The following is a 17,402-nucleotide window of genomic DNA, read 5'->3' on the forward strand; positions in this document are numbered from 1 at the left end:
GGCCCACAAACATTTCCAGGGGAAATACTTTAGGGGAAAGTGGGTAAGTGAAACCATAGATTTAAAATCCATGGCTAAGGGAGTTGTACTCTACTCTCTTTTGCAATATATCTCTCAACAGGTCCCAACAGCTCTGATTCTGGCAGGCAGTCTGCGAAGTATCTGGCTCCAAAAGAGAGGGACATAATATATTCTATTACTATAGAGGAACTTAGGGTCCAGTAAGCAATGCAGCAATTTAGCTTTTGTTTCATCTCCAAGATGAAACATGCAGCAAAAATCCAAGAGGCATTAAGTAGCATTATTCCTGATGGAAGGCTTTCATAGATACATGAAGCAACAGAATCTGCATTTCTTTTAACTCCGGATTTCAGAGCAACTATACATTCTGAATGATTTTTTAAAAAGCAACAACATGTACTATTTGGGGGGGGGGGGGGGGAGGACCGTGCGGGCAGTATCCAGGGAAGGCTCCAAAACTGGAAGGAGACTGGCCCAGTAAAATGTCTGCTGTAGAATCCCTTCCTGCTCTTGCCGTTTGCTTAATGTTTCACAATATTGTGATGCAAGTCCAATCTCATGTAATTATTTGTGAGAATATGCTTCTGCCAAAACCTTGCAAAAAAAAATCCAACACCTTCAAGCAAAGAATAAATTACACAAGAAGTGATTCTATGGAATGATGCAAAGTATTCATATAGCATATTCAGAGCATTTACTCTTGAGGAGAAAATGATGTAGGAAAGGCATTAAAATTTATATATCTCAAGCTGCCCGCACTCTCAGAGTACAGTGGCATAACTGATTGGAACTCCTGCAGAATTTTTCTGTCTCCTCAGGCACAAAAAAGACCTATGTTTCTTCCTGTCCGTGGCCTATTCTTTGTTAATTCCCTTCAGCTTCACTGATCTAACAGCATGCGTTCCTTGAGCAAAGGGAGGGCAGTGAGTTAGAAAGGCAAGATAGATGCATTTGTATTGGCCACATATAGGCTGTAATAAATATCCTTGTACAGGTCTGCAAGCACTATGCTGTAAATAAAAACAGTAGGGGTTTTGAAACATAGAAACATCATCCATTTAAAAACCTCAGTGGTAAATTAAGCCCCCATACATACACTATGAGCAGTTCAACTGGAGAACCCCATCCCCCCACATTTGAAGGTTTTTCTCGCTTGCTAAAGCACAAGTGGCCGAGGAATACAGATTATGAATTGGACAGAAAGCAATCAATTATTCGAAAGCTTGACCAATGAGAATATCTCTCAGCAATCAGTGGGGAAATTTTACAACAGGTTTTCTCAGGAACTAGGCATTTCAATGACAGGTGACCTCTACATGTGTGTCACTCAGGAAAAACAAAGTGCATGCACTAAACTTGAATTTGACAGACATTTTCCTGTTTGTGAAACTAGATACATTCACCAATGTGAGATGATTAAAACTCAACATATTACAGAATGGTTTTAGAATTGGAAATTCAAAACCTAAAAACATTCTGAATATTATGGTCACAAACTCTGTCCTTTAAGTAAAATTTTGCAACAATTGGATTCTAATCTCTATATATAAAAGTCAAAGTATGCTTGTCAGATTATCTCTTTGTACTGCAAAGGCTGTTGCTAGGTGAAATTGCCCTCCGTGAGGTCATTGAATTGCTATTGCTAAGAAGAATTGGCTGTTGCTAGGTGAAGTGGCCCTCTGTGATGTCATTGGGAAAGAAAGGTGACATGTGTAAGAGGGGAAAGTAGGGATGAAGGCAAGTGCCACAAAGAGAGCCATGTTGCTATGAAGACATTGTGAGGTACCAGGCCCTTCTCAGAGCTGGAGAAGGCAGAAAGGGGAAGGCAAGGAAGAAAGAAAGGGAAGAAACAGAAATAAAAGGAGAAGGGGAGGGGAGGGAGTCAGAAAGAAAGGGGAGGGAAGGAGAAGGGAAAGGAGGGCAAAGGTATGGGGAGGGGAGCAAGAGCAAGGAGGAGTGGAAGCAGGGGGGCAGTAGCCCCACGAACACCTGAGCAATGCCAGGTATATACAATAAGGTAAAGGCAAATTTTCCCCTGAAATTAAGTCAAGTCGTGTCCGACTCTGGGGGTTGGTGCTCATCTCCATTTCTAAGCCAAAGAGCCGGTGATGTCCGTAGATACCTCCAAGGTCATGTGACTGGCATGACTGCATGGAGCGCCGTTATCTCCCCACTAGAGCAGTACCTATTGATTTACTCACATTTGCATGTTTTCGAATTGCTAGGTTGGCAGAAGCTGGGGTTAACAGCGAGAGCTCGCCCTACTCCCCAGATTCAAACCACCAACCTTTTGGTCAACAAGTTCAGCAGTCCAGTGGTTTAATCTACTGCACCACTGGGGGCTCCGAATATACAATAGTTCATAATATATTAAACTGAGAAAAACATACTATATAGATATACATACTATATATATATATATATATTCAAAAAACAAATATCTTTTAATTCTTCAAGATAATAAATTTTGAGGTGTCCTCCTGACTTAAGGGACTGTGGGAATTTGCTGTGATTAAAACTCATTTTTACCTTTGGGATCACAACCTGTTCCTGATCTGAAATCTGGTGTCAGTGTATTTGATGGCGTTCCAAAAATACACCTTAATAATCTCTTGTGATAACATTCCAAGATGAACCCCCTTGCATGCTAGATCCAAACAGCAATTACAGAATTGAATTAAAATTTAACAAATGTAGAATAAGCAGTACTTCCATATTCATGCCCAGAATATCAAAGTACCATTCAGTTGTTCAGCTTTTAATTTTACAGAATGGCAGTGCAGCCGCCAACAACCAGACCTGGAATGTAGAGAGCTGAGGATAATAATTCAAAGTAATGATAGGTTTAAAGATAGGTTCATTGTCCATATACCTTTTGAGGTGGTCTGGGCTATAGCTGAAGGCCATGATCTATGCACATTCATAGTTTATGCTTTAAAAGGTCATTTTCAAAAAGAAAAAGACACAAATTTAAGAGAAGGTGAAACATAACTAGTTCTAAAAATAATTAATAAAATTAAATAATCTAAAGGTCAACACACTCAAAGATGTGAGGTGGATTTTCAGAAGCCAGAATTTTTTTTTCTAACACTGCTTTGGATGAAAAGGGAAGCAAGTACGGAGTCATATCCTTTACACATCTTCAGTATTGGGGAGAGGTGAGATCCCACCAAAAGCTGCTCAGGTCTACAAAGTCCCAGGATAAGAGTAGATCAAAGAACATACTATTCTCCCCAATGATAATAAGCTGTGTAGCCTTATGCAGGAATAAGATAGGAGAGTTGTTATTGCCAGTGTAGAGAAATATGGATACATTTCCCTTGGCAACCATAACTGGAAAATAGCAATTCCCTTTAAGAGGTTACATTATTTATGAAAAAGCTGGAAAGCAAAGGAACCATGTACAGCCCTGACTAGAAGTGCTAGGCACAGGAGGATAGATAGGCATTCAGTGTAAAAAAAATGCTGGAGTTTTGAGTTCCATACTCATCAGAATTATCAAATTGGAATCACTGCTACATTAAAAAGGTTTCTACTAGTGTATGTTGCAACAGATGGAATAATAGGCAGATCTGAAGTCAACTAAAGCTGCAAAGTGCTACACTTTTTATGTTAACATACATGAATTAAATGGACAAGCACAAAATTGATGTCTAGAATTGAACAGACAATTTTATAGTCAGTTTGTGATCCAGCAGTCTCATCACACAATATAATCCATTCTTCATACTTTAGCAGGAGGTATTCAGAGATAATTTTCTATGACAACCATCGGGATTGAATGGTCTATAATTTGCAACTCTCCACCATCTTTTGGAAGAGAGATTACTGTATTCATATTCTATCCTGATAGAACAGAGTTAGTTGTATTTACTGATTTAAACGACTTGGCCACAACAAGAGTCTTCTGCTAGATATATCACTTTAATAACTCTACTGCCATAAACGTACTTAAGATCCTGTGTGGTGCAGTGGGTTTGATTACTGGACCATGAGTCAGAAGGACCAGAGTTTGAATCCTTACTCAGCCTTGGAAACCCACTGGGTGACCTTGGGCAAGTCTCATTCTTGCAGCTTCAGAAGAAGCTAATGACAAACCACTTCTAAACAAGTAAATCCTGTGGTGGTTTCACTTTCGGATAAATCAGAAATGAAGACACACAGCAAAAACAATCTTATTCACTAGGATCTTATTTTGGAGACAATGATTACATCAGATTTTGAATTTCAGTTAATGTAGGATAGGGCATGACTACTTTTGTTTAGGCATATACACCAAGAATCTTACTTTTTTTAGAAGTACACACAATTCTTGTTATATTTTAGAAGGAGGGAAAGAGGAAGAAAAAAATAGTGCATAGGTGATAGCTAGCTCACTGATCACTAAAAGTAAGCCATATATTTACATTTGATGGCATTTTCCCATATACTGCCAAAGATGTTTTCTGAAAAATAAACTGTTTTATAACTTCACAAGTTCTCTTTGGGGGAGGAGGTAATTCTTTCAGCATGATATTGGTAGCAGCTGTTTTTACTTTCCTAGCCAGCTTTTATCAAATTACTTAGAATATTTCATGTTGCAGGTCACCCCATAAAGCCTCTTCTCAGTTATACTTTGAGGTTTAATACTAGCAACAAGGTTTGGTCTAAATTGCCCTATAATTTAACAGAATAAGAAAGGGGGGCTTTAATAGTGTGCCTCCTAGGGGATCAGGGGATCTATTATATTTGAAAGTTGGTAATGGTTCCATTAAAGAAATAACATCTGGACAAGGCAGTAGTGGAAGATTTAGTGGTGAGAAGGTAAAAAAAGCAGATAAATAAAATATTCAAGAATTTCATACTCTGATACTACCATAAAAAAATCTAGAGCTTGCTAGTTTAGTAAATTTTACAAGATTTTACAAGCTTTCACCTGTTGCTCCAGATAATCAAATATCATTACTGGATGGATGCAGTAATGCCAAATCATAACAGCAGGATCACAATGATGTCAAATGTTTCTCTCTATAGCAATAATCTAAATGAGGAGAAAATGCTGCTATTAAGTCTCTCATTTGTAACAATGGTTGCAACAATTAATGTTTTGGATATCTCAGCTCAAGGAGGATATCAACAAGCTGGAATGTGTCTAGAAAAGGGCAACCAAGGTGACAAAAAGTCTGCAAAACAAAACTTCTGAGTTGCTGTGAGTTTTCTGGGCTGTATGGCCATGTTCCAGAAGCATTCTCTCTTGACATTTCATCCACATTTATGGCAGGCATTCTCAGAGGTTGTGAGATCTATTGGAAACTAGGCAAGTGGGGTTTATATATCTGTGGAAAGTTCAGGTTGGGAGAAAGAACTCTTGTCTGTTTGAGGCAAGTGTGAATGTTGCAAATGGCCAGCTTGATAAGCATTGAATAGCCTTGCAGATTCAAAGTCTAGAAGCTAGTTCTGCTTTGAAAGTTCTGCTTTGCACTATAAGCAATGTTCCTTCAAGAAGGCAATCAGTTCAGGCAAAAACACATACACACACCCTTGCCTACCTAAAACAATTGAACATGGTACAGCACCAGTGGCATCTTGTTTTCAAAAAGTACCACTACAATTTTTAAGCTCAAACCTTAAAATGAGCTCATTTCAAAACAAGAACTGGGATTCTTGCAATTCTGCAAATTACATGCAAACACTTCCATTCAGTATGATTCCCTGATTGCAATTAGTTTTTACATCCTCTCTTTGACTTAAACACCACCCACACCTAATATTCAAAGCCGCACTGTTCTCAGCCTCTACCTTTGTTGCCTTCTTAGCTCTGTAAAGCTTCTGTGAATTAGAGGGAAGCCGAAAAATCTGCTACTTCCTGAGAGGACTTTTTCAGCCTTCTACATCGGACACACAGCATGGCCCTCCTGACACAGCTGCCCAGTTTGAGAACCACTGAAACTGCCAGAAATGTAACTTTGTTTGCACAAACCAGAAAAACAAAATCAACCATCATGACCATAATGGAGATATCCAAAAAGAGTTCTAAAGGAAAGCAATATGGTTTGCCTGATGTAACATATGGGAGAACCACATCTCAGATAATATGATCTTCCATATTTCATTTGTATTTGCAACCATATTTTGCAAACACAGCATGACCTTGTTTCTTGGTAAAATAGCAGTGAACTTAGAAGAGGAAAAAATGGGAGATAAAAGTGAATGTTTAAGTATTTCAGATTGTAGCACATCATACCATCAGACGACAGACGAAAACAGAAAATACTAGGAAAGAAGCTCAATACAGACATATCCCTTTCTGAGCTAGAAGACATCTAATCTTGGAGGAGCAAAAAGGTTCTGATGCAGTTTACTCTTTTCCTAGTAAATACTGATTGTTTCTACCTCAAGGCACCAAGGGAGCTCATGCTTTCCCCAGAAACCGATTGTCCATTCCAACAGATGTTTGCAACCTTTTAGAATCATATCTGAAGTAGTGCTTTAAACATCATGACATGTCAACACGTATTTACCAAAAACAAATCATGCCAGACATGATCTCTTTTTTTGATAAAGTTACAAGCTGGGTAGATGCGGGGAACGCTGTGGATGTAGCGTACCTGGATTTCAGTAAGGCCTTCGACAAGGTCCCCCATGACCTTCTGCCAAACAAGTTAGTCAAATGTGGGCTAGGTAAAACTACAGTTAGGTAGATCTGTAATTGGTTAAGCGAACAAACCCAAAGGGTGCTCACCAATGCATCATCCTCATCTTGAAAAGAAGTCACAAGTGGAGTGCCGCAGGGTTCTGTCCTGGGCCCGGTTCTGTTCAACATCTTTATTAACGACTTAGACGAAGGGTTAGAAGGCATGATCATCAAGTTTGCAGATGACACCAAACTGGGAGGGATAGCTAACACTCCAGAAGACAGGGGCAGAATTCAAAACGAACTTAACAAATTAGAGAGATGGGCCGAAACTAACAAAATGTTCAACAGGGATAAATGCAAGATACTCCACTTCGGCAGAAAAAATGGAATGCAAAGATACAGAATGGGCGACGATGCCTGGCTCGACAGCAGTACGTGTGAAAAAGATCTTGTGGACAACAAGTTAAACATGAGCCTACAATGTGATGCGGCAGTGAAAAAAGTCAACGGGATTCTGGCCTGCATAAATAGAGGTAGAGCATCTACATCCAGGGAATATATGCTACCCCTCTATTCTGCCTTGGTCATACCACAACTGGAATACTGTGTCCAATTCTGGGCACCACAATTGAAGGGAGATGTTGACAAGCTGGAAAGCGTCCAGAGGAGGGCAACTAAAATGATCAAGGGTCTGGAGAACAAACCCTATGAGGAGCGGCTTAGAGAGCTGGGTATGTTTAGCCTGCAGAAGAGAAGGCTGAGAGGAGACATGATAGCCATATACAAATATGTGAGGGGAAGTCATAGGGAGGAGGGAGCAAGCTTGTTTTCTGCTGCCCTGGAGACTAGGACGCGGAACAATGGCTTCAAACTACAGGAAAGGAGATTCCACCTGAACATCAGGAAGAACTTCCTCACTGTGAGAGCTGTTCGGCAGTGGAACTCTCTCCCCCAGACTGTGGTGGAGGCTCCTTCTTTGGAGACTTTTAAGCAGAAGCTGGATGGTCATCTTTGAATGCGATTTTCCTGCTTCTTGCAAGGGGTTGGACTGGATGGCCCGTGAGGTCTCTTCCAACTCTACAATTCTATGATTCTACATGTAGCTGTGAATCTAAATCATATTACTGTCCATTTCCCATTGATATGAAAACAGAAATAACTGTAAATCAGAATCCTTTGAACTGCCAGCATTCTCCCTTTTAAATATCCACCTTGAAGAAAGGTTCTATTTACTTCCATCTTTTCTAATCTATTATTATCACCTGTCTTTGTACAGTTCTTGAATTAAAAGATGTTTGGTGAAATGTATATATAACACTCATCTCTCAGGGTCTGGTGCCCCCTACTGGCCTTCTGTTTACTTCTTTAAAACTAAGACAGCCAAAGAGAACTCTTCTAATTTCTGCCTTGTTTGGTGATAGTTCACACTTGCTAGCAGCCTTGGGAGTACAAAGAGCTGTCAATGTGCTCCCAGGCAGATATGCAAAAATATTGTTTGCATATTACATTACACGCACAGAACAAGAAAGTCTGGAGTAGATTTCCCAGGTAGATGAGTAAGAGAAACTGCAACCAATAGGAGGTTCATGAAGAAACAAAACAGATAGGTTGGGACACATCTATAATCTATTGTCAAAGATATCAATTCTCTGAGTCCCAAAGAGTAACAGAATGCTCGTGGCACCCACTGTTGATGCATCAAGTAAGGAATGGGAACTGGCTAAGTCCGTTGCATATTGAACAACTTTCTGGAAACTTTAAAAAGTAGTCATAGGAAATATTTAATTGCAACTCCCACCATCCGTCAACATTGCCTACACTGTCTGTGGCTGCGAGAGTTTGGAAGCCCCATGTTCCAAAGTGATGAGGTTACACCCTTTCCATTCACAATTTACCATGGAGCTGGCACGCCACATCAACAAGGTCACTGCACTCTTGTGCTGTTTCAGCAAATTAATGGCTGGATGTGCGATTTTCCGATATTGGCTCTCAAAAGCAATGAAGATTGGCCTCTGGGACAGTTCCAGCAGTCTCCAAAGACCTTCCCTGCAAAAATAGACAACTTGTTTAGACAATCATAAGCCAAATTTTTGTTTCCTCCTCCAGAGCTGCAGTTCAATTCTTAGTGATCCAATCAAACTACAAGGAGGGCTTTGCACTGAATCCAGTTACCCACAATACATATATGAGTAATAGTATTAATATTACTGGCAAAATCAAGCTTTTCAGCATTTGCTGGAGAAATAAACCTATAGATTCTTCAATATCACACTTCTTTCAATACATGAGCTACATTTTGGGTGCTATGATTCAGCAGAAGCTACCATATCTGACTGTATTCAGAGGTTATATTGTCTGACCAAACAACCATGGTTCTGAAGATAGATAACAAACCATATGCTCAACAGGAAATGTACTAAATTCTCAGATTGTGGGATGAGTGATCCTTTTAAAATGAGGACCAAGCACACTCTGGAATCTTGGTTTCCAAGGTTTGCTCAAACTGTAGTAAAATGTGTACTGAAAAACCATTAAACGTTACTTAATCTATGTAGCCAAGATGACAAATAAGATATATATATATATAGCTCTATTCCAAACTATGCTTTGGCGGATAAGAAATTTGTTGGTATGTTATGTGATTTCCTGGCTGTATGGCCGTGTTCTAGCAGTATTTTGTCCTGACTTTTCGCTTGCTTCTCTGGCTGGCATCTTCAGAACATCTGCCAGCCACAGACGCAGGCGAAACAACAGAAGAAAATGATGCTAGAAAAAGGCCATACAGCTAGGAAACCACACAATACCCCAGTGATTCCGGCCATGAAAGCCCTGGACAATCCAACAAATGTGTTTCTTACTAGTACCCCAGTTACCTGAAATTATTGTTACACCACTCCTGTTCCAGGTATGCATTAGAGAGAACTACAATGAGACGTCGGCATCGGCTGACATTCATGATCAGATCTGCAGAGGGTTCTGAAAAAAAGCAGAGGAAAAGTGAGCCTTTTTTGAGATGATGCCTACCCCTCAATTCGCTATCTTTTCAGCATTCATTCAGCTCCTGTGCAGGCCTGGATTTGCCTTGCAGCCATCAGCTCCATCTGGAGGAAAAGAGTCTCTCATAAGTAACAGAAGTAACATTAACCCACTGCCATTAGAACTTTATCATCCTTCAAATGACACTGTTTAATTTGGATAAAATACATGCCAATGGCTCCTGCAGATGAACCAAGTTTCAGGTTATTGTAACACAACTTTCAATATCACTACTCCATTTTCAAATTGCTGGGCTTTTAAAAATAATTATTATAATTGCAGGATTCATTATACAAAGCATAGTACAAATATGTTTTTAATCAGCTGGTGGATAGCTTGGAGCCTATTACCACAGCACTGCAGTGTACTTTCAAGTAGACAATACAAATACTGAAGTATTAATTTTGCACTGCATCTTCTCTGAACTAGCAATGTCCATTACGGGCATAATTGTGGCCCAATCTCTTTTCCCTGAGGACCTTTCTCCCTTTCATTCCTGCTAACACTAATTCATGCTGCTGGAGAGCAACACAGGGACTTTTGAATCACTCTGTTTTGTAGATGTTCTTGCAAGACTACATGAAAACTAAGGAGGCGACATTGAATGTGGGGGAAGCTGCATCTTCCACAATACTGCAGCTGGAAAAAAACGCAATTACCCAGGGTCTGAAAGCATGAGGCCTAGCTAGACTGCTGATACCAGAATAAAGTTGATCTGAATAAAAGATTATCTAGAACACCCTTAGATCTTAAAATAAATGTTCAAATATAGTCTGATAACTTGGGAGTTACGCAGAATGCCAGAGGGCCAGCAATATATTTACTGATTGATCGATCAATTTTCATTTGATACACACTCATTAGCACACAGACAATATAAGGAAAAACACACATCTTATTTGTTCTCATTCTAAGAAAAACACAAATGGACTTGCCAAAAGACAAGGCAAATCTTGCAAAGCCATGCTTCCTGACATCCATAATGGTGTCTAGCATGTCTACTTGCATTCTAGTATCTCAATTTCATATAGCATTGTGTTGAATTTACATATTTCCTTGTTCTCCTAAAAACTGTACAGTGGCTGAGGTGATGCTGATCACGGAGAAACACGGTTTTGCCCTAAAGATGGAGACCAACCTGAGTTGGGCAGAATGTCCTTATCATCTATGAAGAGTTTGTAGCCATGGCGATTCTCAAGGTGTGGTTTCACTATGAAGTTCACAAACTTTCTGTCATCTGTTGAGTTGGCGTAAGACACATAGGCATCGTAGAGTTTGCCATCTGTGCAGAAAGTATCAAGGAAAGAAGTGTCAACATATTATGCCAGGAAACTGACTTCAAAAAAGGGTGCTGACCACACACAATGTGGACAATCTCTCCTAGAAGAAGTCTGACTTGGACATTTTAGCTTGGAATCAGATTCTACACAGGTACATGACACATCAGATAAATTATTGAGGTTTTTGCATTCAGAATACAAACATTCCAAAATAAAACGAACTATATACACAATCTTTTTTTGGAGAAGCCAAGAGACTGGCTTCATTACAGCATAAGGATTCCACCATTTTTTATTATTTACTAAAATATTTATATCCCCACCCTCTGTTTCGAAATCTCAGGGTGGCATACAATAAGAGTTAACAAATTTACAAAAAAACTGTAAAACCACTGAAAACCATGTACAGTACATGAAAATCCTGACCCATTTCAACATGTTCCTAAAATGTTACATATTCTTGTGTCAAAGGGAAAAGGGGCCATCAACCCTCTACCAACACTTACCATTAATTTCCAGTTCTCCATAACGGTTCCGATACCAGAGTAGAACATTCAGACGGCACTTTGCATATATCACAATGGTGAATAGAAGTAATGCCACAATAACAAGAGCAGCAAGGACGGCACCCAAGTGCTCAGCAGTCTCTGTTGTAATGGAAAAAGGCACTTTACACAACATTAAGAACAAACAGCATACAAATACAACCAAGACAGAGAGAAGAGGAGCTGGGTTCTCTGATCTCAAAAAGATAAGTCTACTGATTAACAACAACAGCAGTAAACTGTTATGTAATTCCCGAATAAAGGCCAACCATCAAGGGAGTTCAGAATTAGTAAAAATGTGACAAGTGGGATAAACACAAGCTAAAAAGCTAACTGGGTTGCTGTGAGTTTTCCAGGCTGTATGGCCATGTTCCAGAAGCATTCTCTCCTGACGTTTTGCCCACATCTATGGCAGGCAACCTCAGAGTTTGTGAGGTCTAAGATCTCTACATACCCCCTTTCAGGGAGCCCCGGTGGCAAAGTGCGTTAAAGCACTGAGCTGGAGACCAAAAGGTCCCAGGTTCAAACCCCGGGAGCGGTGTGAGCAGCCGCTGTTAGCTCCAGCTCCTGCCAACCTAGCAGTTCGAAAACATGCCAATGTGAGTAGATCAATAGGTACCGCTTGGGTGGGAAGGTAACGGCGCTCCATGCAGTCATGCCGGCCACATGACCTTGGAGGTGTCTACGGACAACGCTGGCTCTTCGGCTTAGAAACGGAGATGAGCACCAACCCCCAGAGTCAGACATGACTGGACTTAACGTCAGGGGAAACCTTTACCTTTACTATACCCCCTTTCACAAAACACTCATGTAGACATAAAACAAAGGCCTAGGTTGGAATAAAATCAACTGTATTCTAACAAAAGCCAGATTATTTTCCTCATGTGCACATATGGGCACCTATAATTAGACTTTTGGCTCAAACATTTAGAAAGATATTGTTTGACTACACCATTTGCAGAAAATAACTTGTTTCAGAGCAGAAATGTTTGAAGCTCTGGCTGTAATACAAAACCTCCAGTGCCATCATGTGGAAACATCTAATCACTGGATTACTGGGTGTTGTTGTCATGAGCCTGTTCTTGCAAACTGAGCCTCTAAAACCAGGATTTAGTCCCATCATCAGGACTGTGTTTCGCTTTAGGGCTATACTATCAGAAATCCAGTGAATCTGTCCAAGAGCCCTTTAGCCATGCTGCTTCAGTCAATACACTAGCAGTATTATAACCTTCTCCTCCAATGAGAACCATTACCTCTGAAATTGTCTTATATGTTTTCTGGGATAGCTCATATGTGTTACTGACATTATCTGAGACCATTATGCTTAAAAACAATTATTATTTAATGAAACACACATGTAGGGTCATCATAATCTCTTAAATACCAAGATTAACACAGCAAATGCATTTCTAAAACGCAAGCTCCACAGTTAAAATAGATACTATCAAATTCTGTTATACATAGGCTAAGCATGTTGCTCATTTGGTTTCTATACAGAAACTATCCATTTAGATTTCCAGGTTGAGTGTTATTCCTGGAAATAAAGAAAAGTAGACTGAGATACTAAGTATTCAAAGCTTCTTCCATCTTGTGCAATATTTCTCTCCTTCAAAGTACAGTACCTGATTTTTGCAATGTGAAAACCGCCTCTTTGTTCCTGAGCAAACAAGCAAAAACTCCATAGTTTTCTTCATCAGTCACATTCACCTTCAAAGTGCTGGAGACAAATATTTCTGTTGCATTATCATTGAACCTGGGAAGCAGTAAGATTTAGGTTAGCATAATACCAAATTTTATTATTTTAGAAGAGTAATAAAGTCTTAGAAACTCCAGAATATTTCAATCCGACTTGAACTAACATGAGATGCTGCTGGGAAAAAGGAAGGTTGGGGGCATGTTGGAGAGTAGGGTTTATCCTCCAACCTGATGTACTTGTGCACAGCTATCTTATCTTTAAGTTCATCCATAAATCTTCTTTCTATATATCTATACCTATCTTCTTTATATTTTATCTATATATATAAAAGAGTGATGGAATCAGGGCACCGGACAAAACAACAAATCTACAGGCCCCTCAACCTCGAAATTTGACAACACAACCCATCATCCACGCCTCTAGATTGATACAACAAAAAGAAAAGAAAAACAAAGTCCTAATTAGAGGGAGAGAGCAATAATTGTTTTTATCCAATTGCTGCCAGTTTAGAGAGCTAATCTCTGCCCACTTGGTTTCCTAGCAACCAACTCAGCCAAGGGACAGCCAGGGTTCAGTTAGGGCAGATTTAGGCCTCTTCCACAGATTATCTAATTTGCACTGGATTATATGGCAGTGTAGACTCAAGGCCCTTCCACACAGCTATATAACCCATTTATAATCTTATATTATCTGCTTTGCACTGGATTATCTTGACTCCACACTACCATATAATCCACTTCAGTGTGCATTTTATACAGCTGTGAAGAAGGGGCCTCATATAATCCAGTACTAAGCAGATAATATAAGATTATAATATACAGTAGAGTCTCACTTATCCAGCATAAACAGGCCGGCAGGATAAGTGAATATGTTGGATAATAAGAAGGGATTCAGGAAAAGCCGATTAAACATCAAATTAGGTAATGATTATACAAATTAAGCACAAAATATATATATATAAAAGGGTAATGGAATCACGGCACCGGACAAAACAACTAAACGCCCCACAACCTTGAAAATTGATAGCACAACCTCTCATCCACGCCTCTACGTTCATGCAACAAAAAGAAAAGAAAAATTAAGTCCTAGCCACAGCAACGCGTGGTCGGGCACAGCTAGTATTATATAACAAATTTGACAGAAAAAGTAGTTCCATGCGCAGTAATGCTATGTGGTAATTACAGTAGAGTCTCACTTATCCAACACTCGCTTATCCAATGTTCTGGATTATCCAACACATTTTTGTAGTCAATGTTTTCAATATATCGTGATATTTTGGTGCTAAATTCATAAATACAGTAATTACTACATAGCATTACTGCGTATTGAACTACTTTTTCTGCCAAATTTGTTGTCTAACATGATGCTTTGGTGCTTCATTTGTAAAATCATAACCTAATTTGATGTTTAATAGGCTTTTCCTTAATGCCTCCTCATTATCCAACATATTCGCTTACCCAACATTCTGCCGGCCCAATTTATGTTGGATAAGTGAGACTCTACTGTACTGTATTTACAAATTTACCACTAAAATATCACAATGAATTTAAAACACTGAGAAAGGAGTGAAGCAGTGTGTATTACCAAAGTCATTATTATTATTATTATTATTATTATTATTATTATTATTATTATTATTATTATTATTATTATTGTGTTGCTGTGAACCGTGAAAATGAATACAATCTGGCTCCAAGTATTCAAAAACACTAAAATCAGAATATATAAAAATTACTGTGGTATAATAAAACAGAACAATACAATCTCTAAAATCAGAACACTAAATAAAGAACAACACTCTGAAACAGGGGAATTCCACACAGGAAACAATCATACTTGCCTCCAATAGACAAAAAAAAACCCCAATCAGAAATATTGCATATTCACAACCTTTAGGAAATAATATCCCCTGATGGCGCAGCGTGTTAAAGCACTGAGCTGCTGAACTTCTGGACCGAAAGCCGCAGGTTTGAATTGGAGGAGCGGACAGAGCCCCCACTGTTAGCCCTAACTTCTGCCAACCCAGAAGTTCAAAAACATGCAAATGTGAGTGCATCAATAGGTATTGCTCCGGCGGGAAGGTAACGCCGCTCCATGCAGTCATCCCACATGACCTTGGAAGAGTCTACGGACAACGCCGGCTCTTTGGCTTAGAAATGGAGATGACCACCAAACCCGAGTCAGACATGACTGGACTTAACGTCAGGGGAAAACCTTTACCCTTTACCTTAACTACCACCAATTCCTCAATACTTTATTTCCCATACCACCATACTTCGCCACAGCAACGCATGGCCGGGCACAGCTAGTATATTATATATTATAATCTCAAATACTATATTATAAGCACAAATATAAGTCAAGAGATGGATCACAAAAGACTTCTAATATTGCAATATACTGAACCAAAAGATGGTGCTGAGCCAACTGAAAGAAAAGGCAACAGCTGATCACAAAAGTGCCATAAAACTATGTCAAAAGAGTAGAACGTGTATCAAATACATGGGTTCTGGGTATACTTCAAAACAGTCAAAAGAGCAGGTTTTTGAAAAGTGAGAGGTGTCTGTATAATGCTGTTCTAGAACAATTGCTTAAAGTAGTCCCTAACGTTTTGAGGAGAGTGGGCCTGCATGGAAGGTTTTAAAAGCATTCCAGGTATTACTACAAAATGGCTCCTATTGGGAACATGGCTACTTGTTTGTGTGTTTGTGTGCGCATGCATGCAGTTAGTTGCTTGGCAATGGTATACACAGGAAGAAGCACTCCCAATCTCAGTTAGAGGTCTTGAGGGCAAACCAGCTTGGAGTGGAAGGATTTCACAAGGGGCCCAGGAGATTAAGGAGCCTTCTTGTTAGTTAAATTAGAAACAGACATGGTTGTCATTTCTTCTCCCTGGATCCCCAAGGATCTCTGCTGTTTGCTGCATCTCTTCTCCAGGAAAAGAGGACAAACAGAGCCGAGGTAGATAAATGGTTCTGTTAGCCACCTTCCTCTCACCTTGCTCACCACTGTCATGCCCTTTAGTTTACCAGGACTGAGAAGGAGTTCCTTCCCATTTACATTTTATATCCAAATGTTTGTTTATTTATTTACAGCTCTTTTATCCCGCCTTTCTCAACCCCAGAGGGGACTCAAATCAGATTCACAACATAGGCAATGCCTTTAAAACCATAGTACAATAAAATAACTGTACCATTAAAACAATTAAAGCATTTAAATCCATAAAACAAGTTAAAATCATGTCATTCATAGGCATAGTCCGGGGCCATTCCATAGGTCAATTACACATCTTTCATATCTAATTATTGCACTAGATTTTCAAAGGCTTAGTCAAAGAGCCACGTCTTCACTTTTTTGCGGAAGGTCAGGAAGGAAGGAGCTGATCTAATCTCTCTGGGGAGGGAGTTCTATAGCTGAGGGGCAACCACTGAGAAGGCTCTGTCTCTCGTCTCCACCAATCGCGCCTGTGAGGAAGGCGGAGCCAAGAGCAGGGCCTCTCCAGATGATCCTAAACTCCAAGATGGTTCATAGAGGGAGATATGTTCGGACAAGTAAGCTGGGCCCGAACCGTTTGGGGCTTTATAGGCTAAAGTCAGCACTTTGAATTGTGCTCAGCAGCAGATTGGCAGCCAGTGGAGCTGGCGCAACAGGGGGTTTATATACTCCCTGTAGGCAGCTCCGCTGATTAATCTGGCTGCCGCTCATTCGACCACTTGCAGCTTCCGAACAGTCTTCAAAGGTAACCCCATGTAGAGCGCACTGCAGTAATCTATTCGAGATGTAACCAGAGTGTGGACTACCGTGGCCAAGTCAGGCTTCTTTAGGGTTGTCAGTTGCAGATACCAATACAGCTGTTCTTTGTTTCCCTCACCCTTGCAGCAACGAAGATCAGTACTTTTTTGAAACACAGTCAGTCACTCTTTTGGGTTTTTTTCATTCTTCTTTCTTATGAGCTTATGTGCACATGTTCAATTTCTCAATTGCAGAAAACACAACACCAACCTTAGTGGAAAGAGCTAGCCCTACTGGGGCAATTCAATCCTTTTTCTTAGAAAATAAATGTTGTAGTAGTAAACTTTGTGCTACTGAATTAAATTGCTAATCATCAAGATAAGCCCTTCAAGAATATCAGCTGTTATCTTCACAAGACCTTTAGTTTGAAAAACACTGCTTTTATCTTGGTTTTGTCTCAAGGGTACACAGACAAA

At 39.8% G+C, this 17,402-nt stretch overlaps 1 protein-coding gene across 7 annotated transcripts in view; it reads right to left on the reverse strand.

The window, feature by feature from the left end:
- sigirr (single Ig and TIR domain containing) overlaps window positions 1-17,402 on the reverse strand; it is a 55,084-nt gene that overhangs the window by 10,122 nt on the left and 27,560 nt on the right. For all 7 annotated transcript variants that reach the window (XM_062967521.1, XM_062967522.1, XM_008108882.2 and 4 more), the window contains 5 exons: window positions 13,121-13,251; window positions 11,460-11,600; window positions 10,812-10,955; window positions 9,511-9,613; window positions 8,533-8,683 (listed from right to left, as the gene is read on the reverse strand). In XM_062967521.1, coding sequence (XP_062823591.1) covers window positions 8,533-8,683; window positions 9,511-9,613; window positions 10,812-10,955; window positions 11,460-11,600; window positions 13,121-13,251 — 670 coding nt within the window. The remainder of the gene's footprint in view (window positions 1-8,532; window positions 8,684-9,510; window positions 9,614-10,811; window positions 10,956-11,459; window positions 11,601-13,120; window positions 13,252-17,402) is intronic.

Source organism: Anolis carolinensis, chromosome 1 (genome assembly GCF_035594765.1).
Source record: "Anolis carolinensis isolate JA03-04 chromosome 1, rAnoCar3.1.pri, whole genome shotgun sequence".
NCBI classification, from domain to species: domain Eukaryota; kingdom Metazoa; phylum Chordata; class Lepidosauria; order Squamata; family Dactyloidae; genus Anolis; species Anolis carolinensis.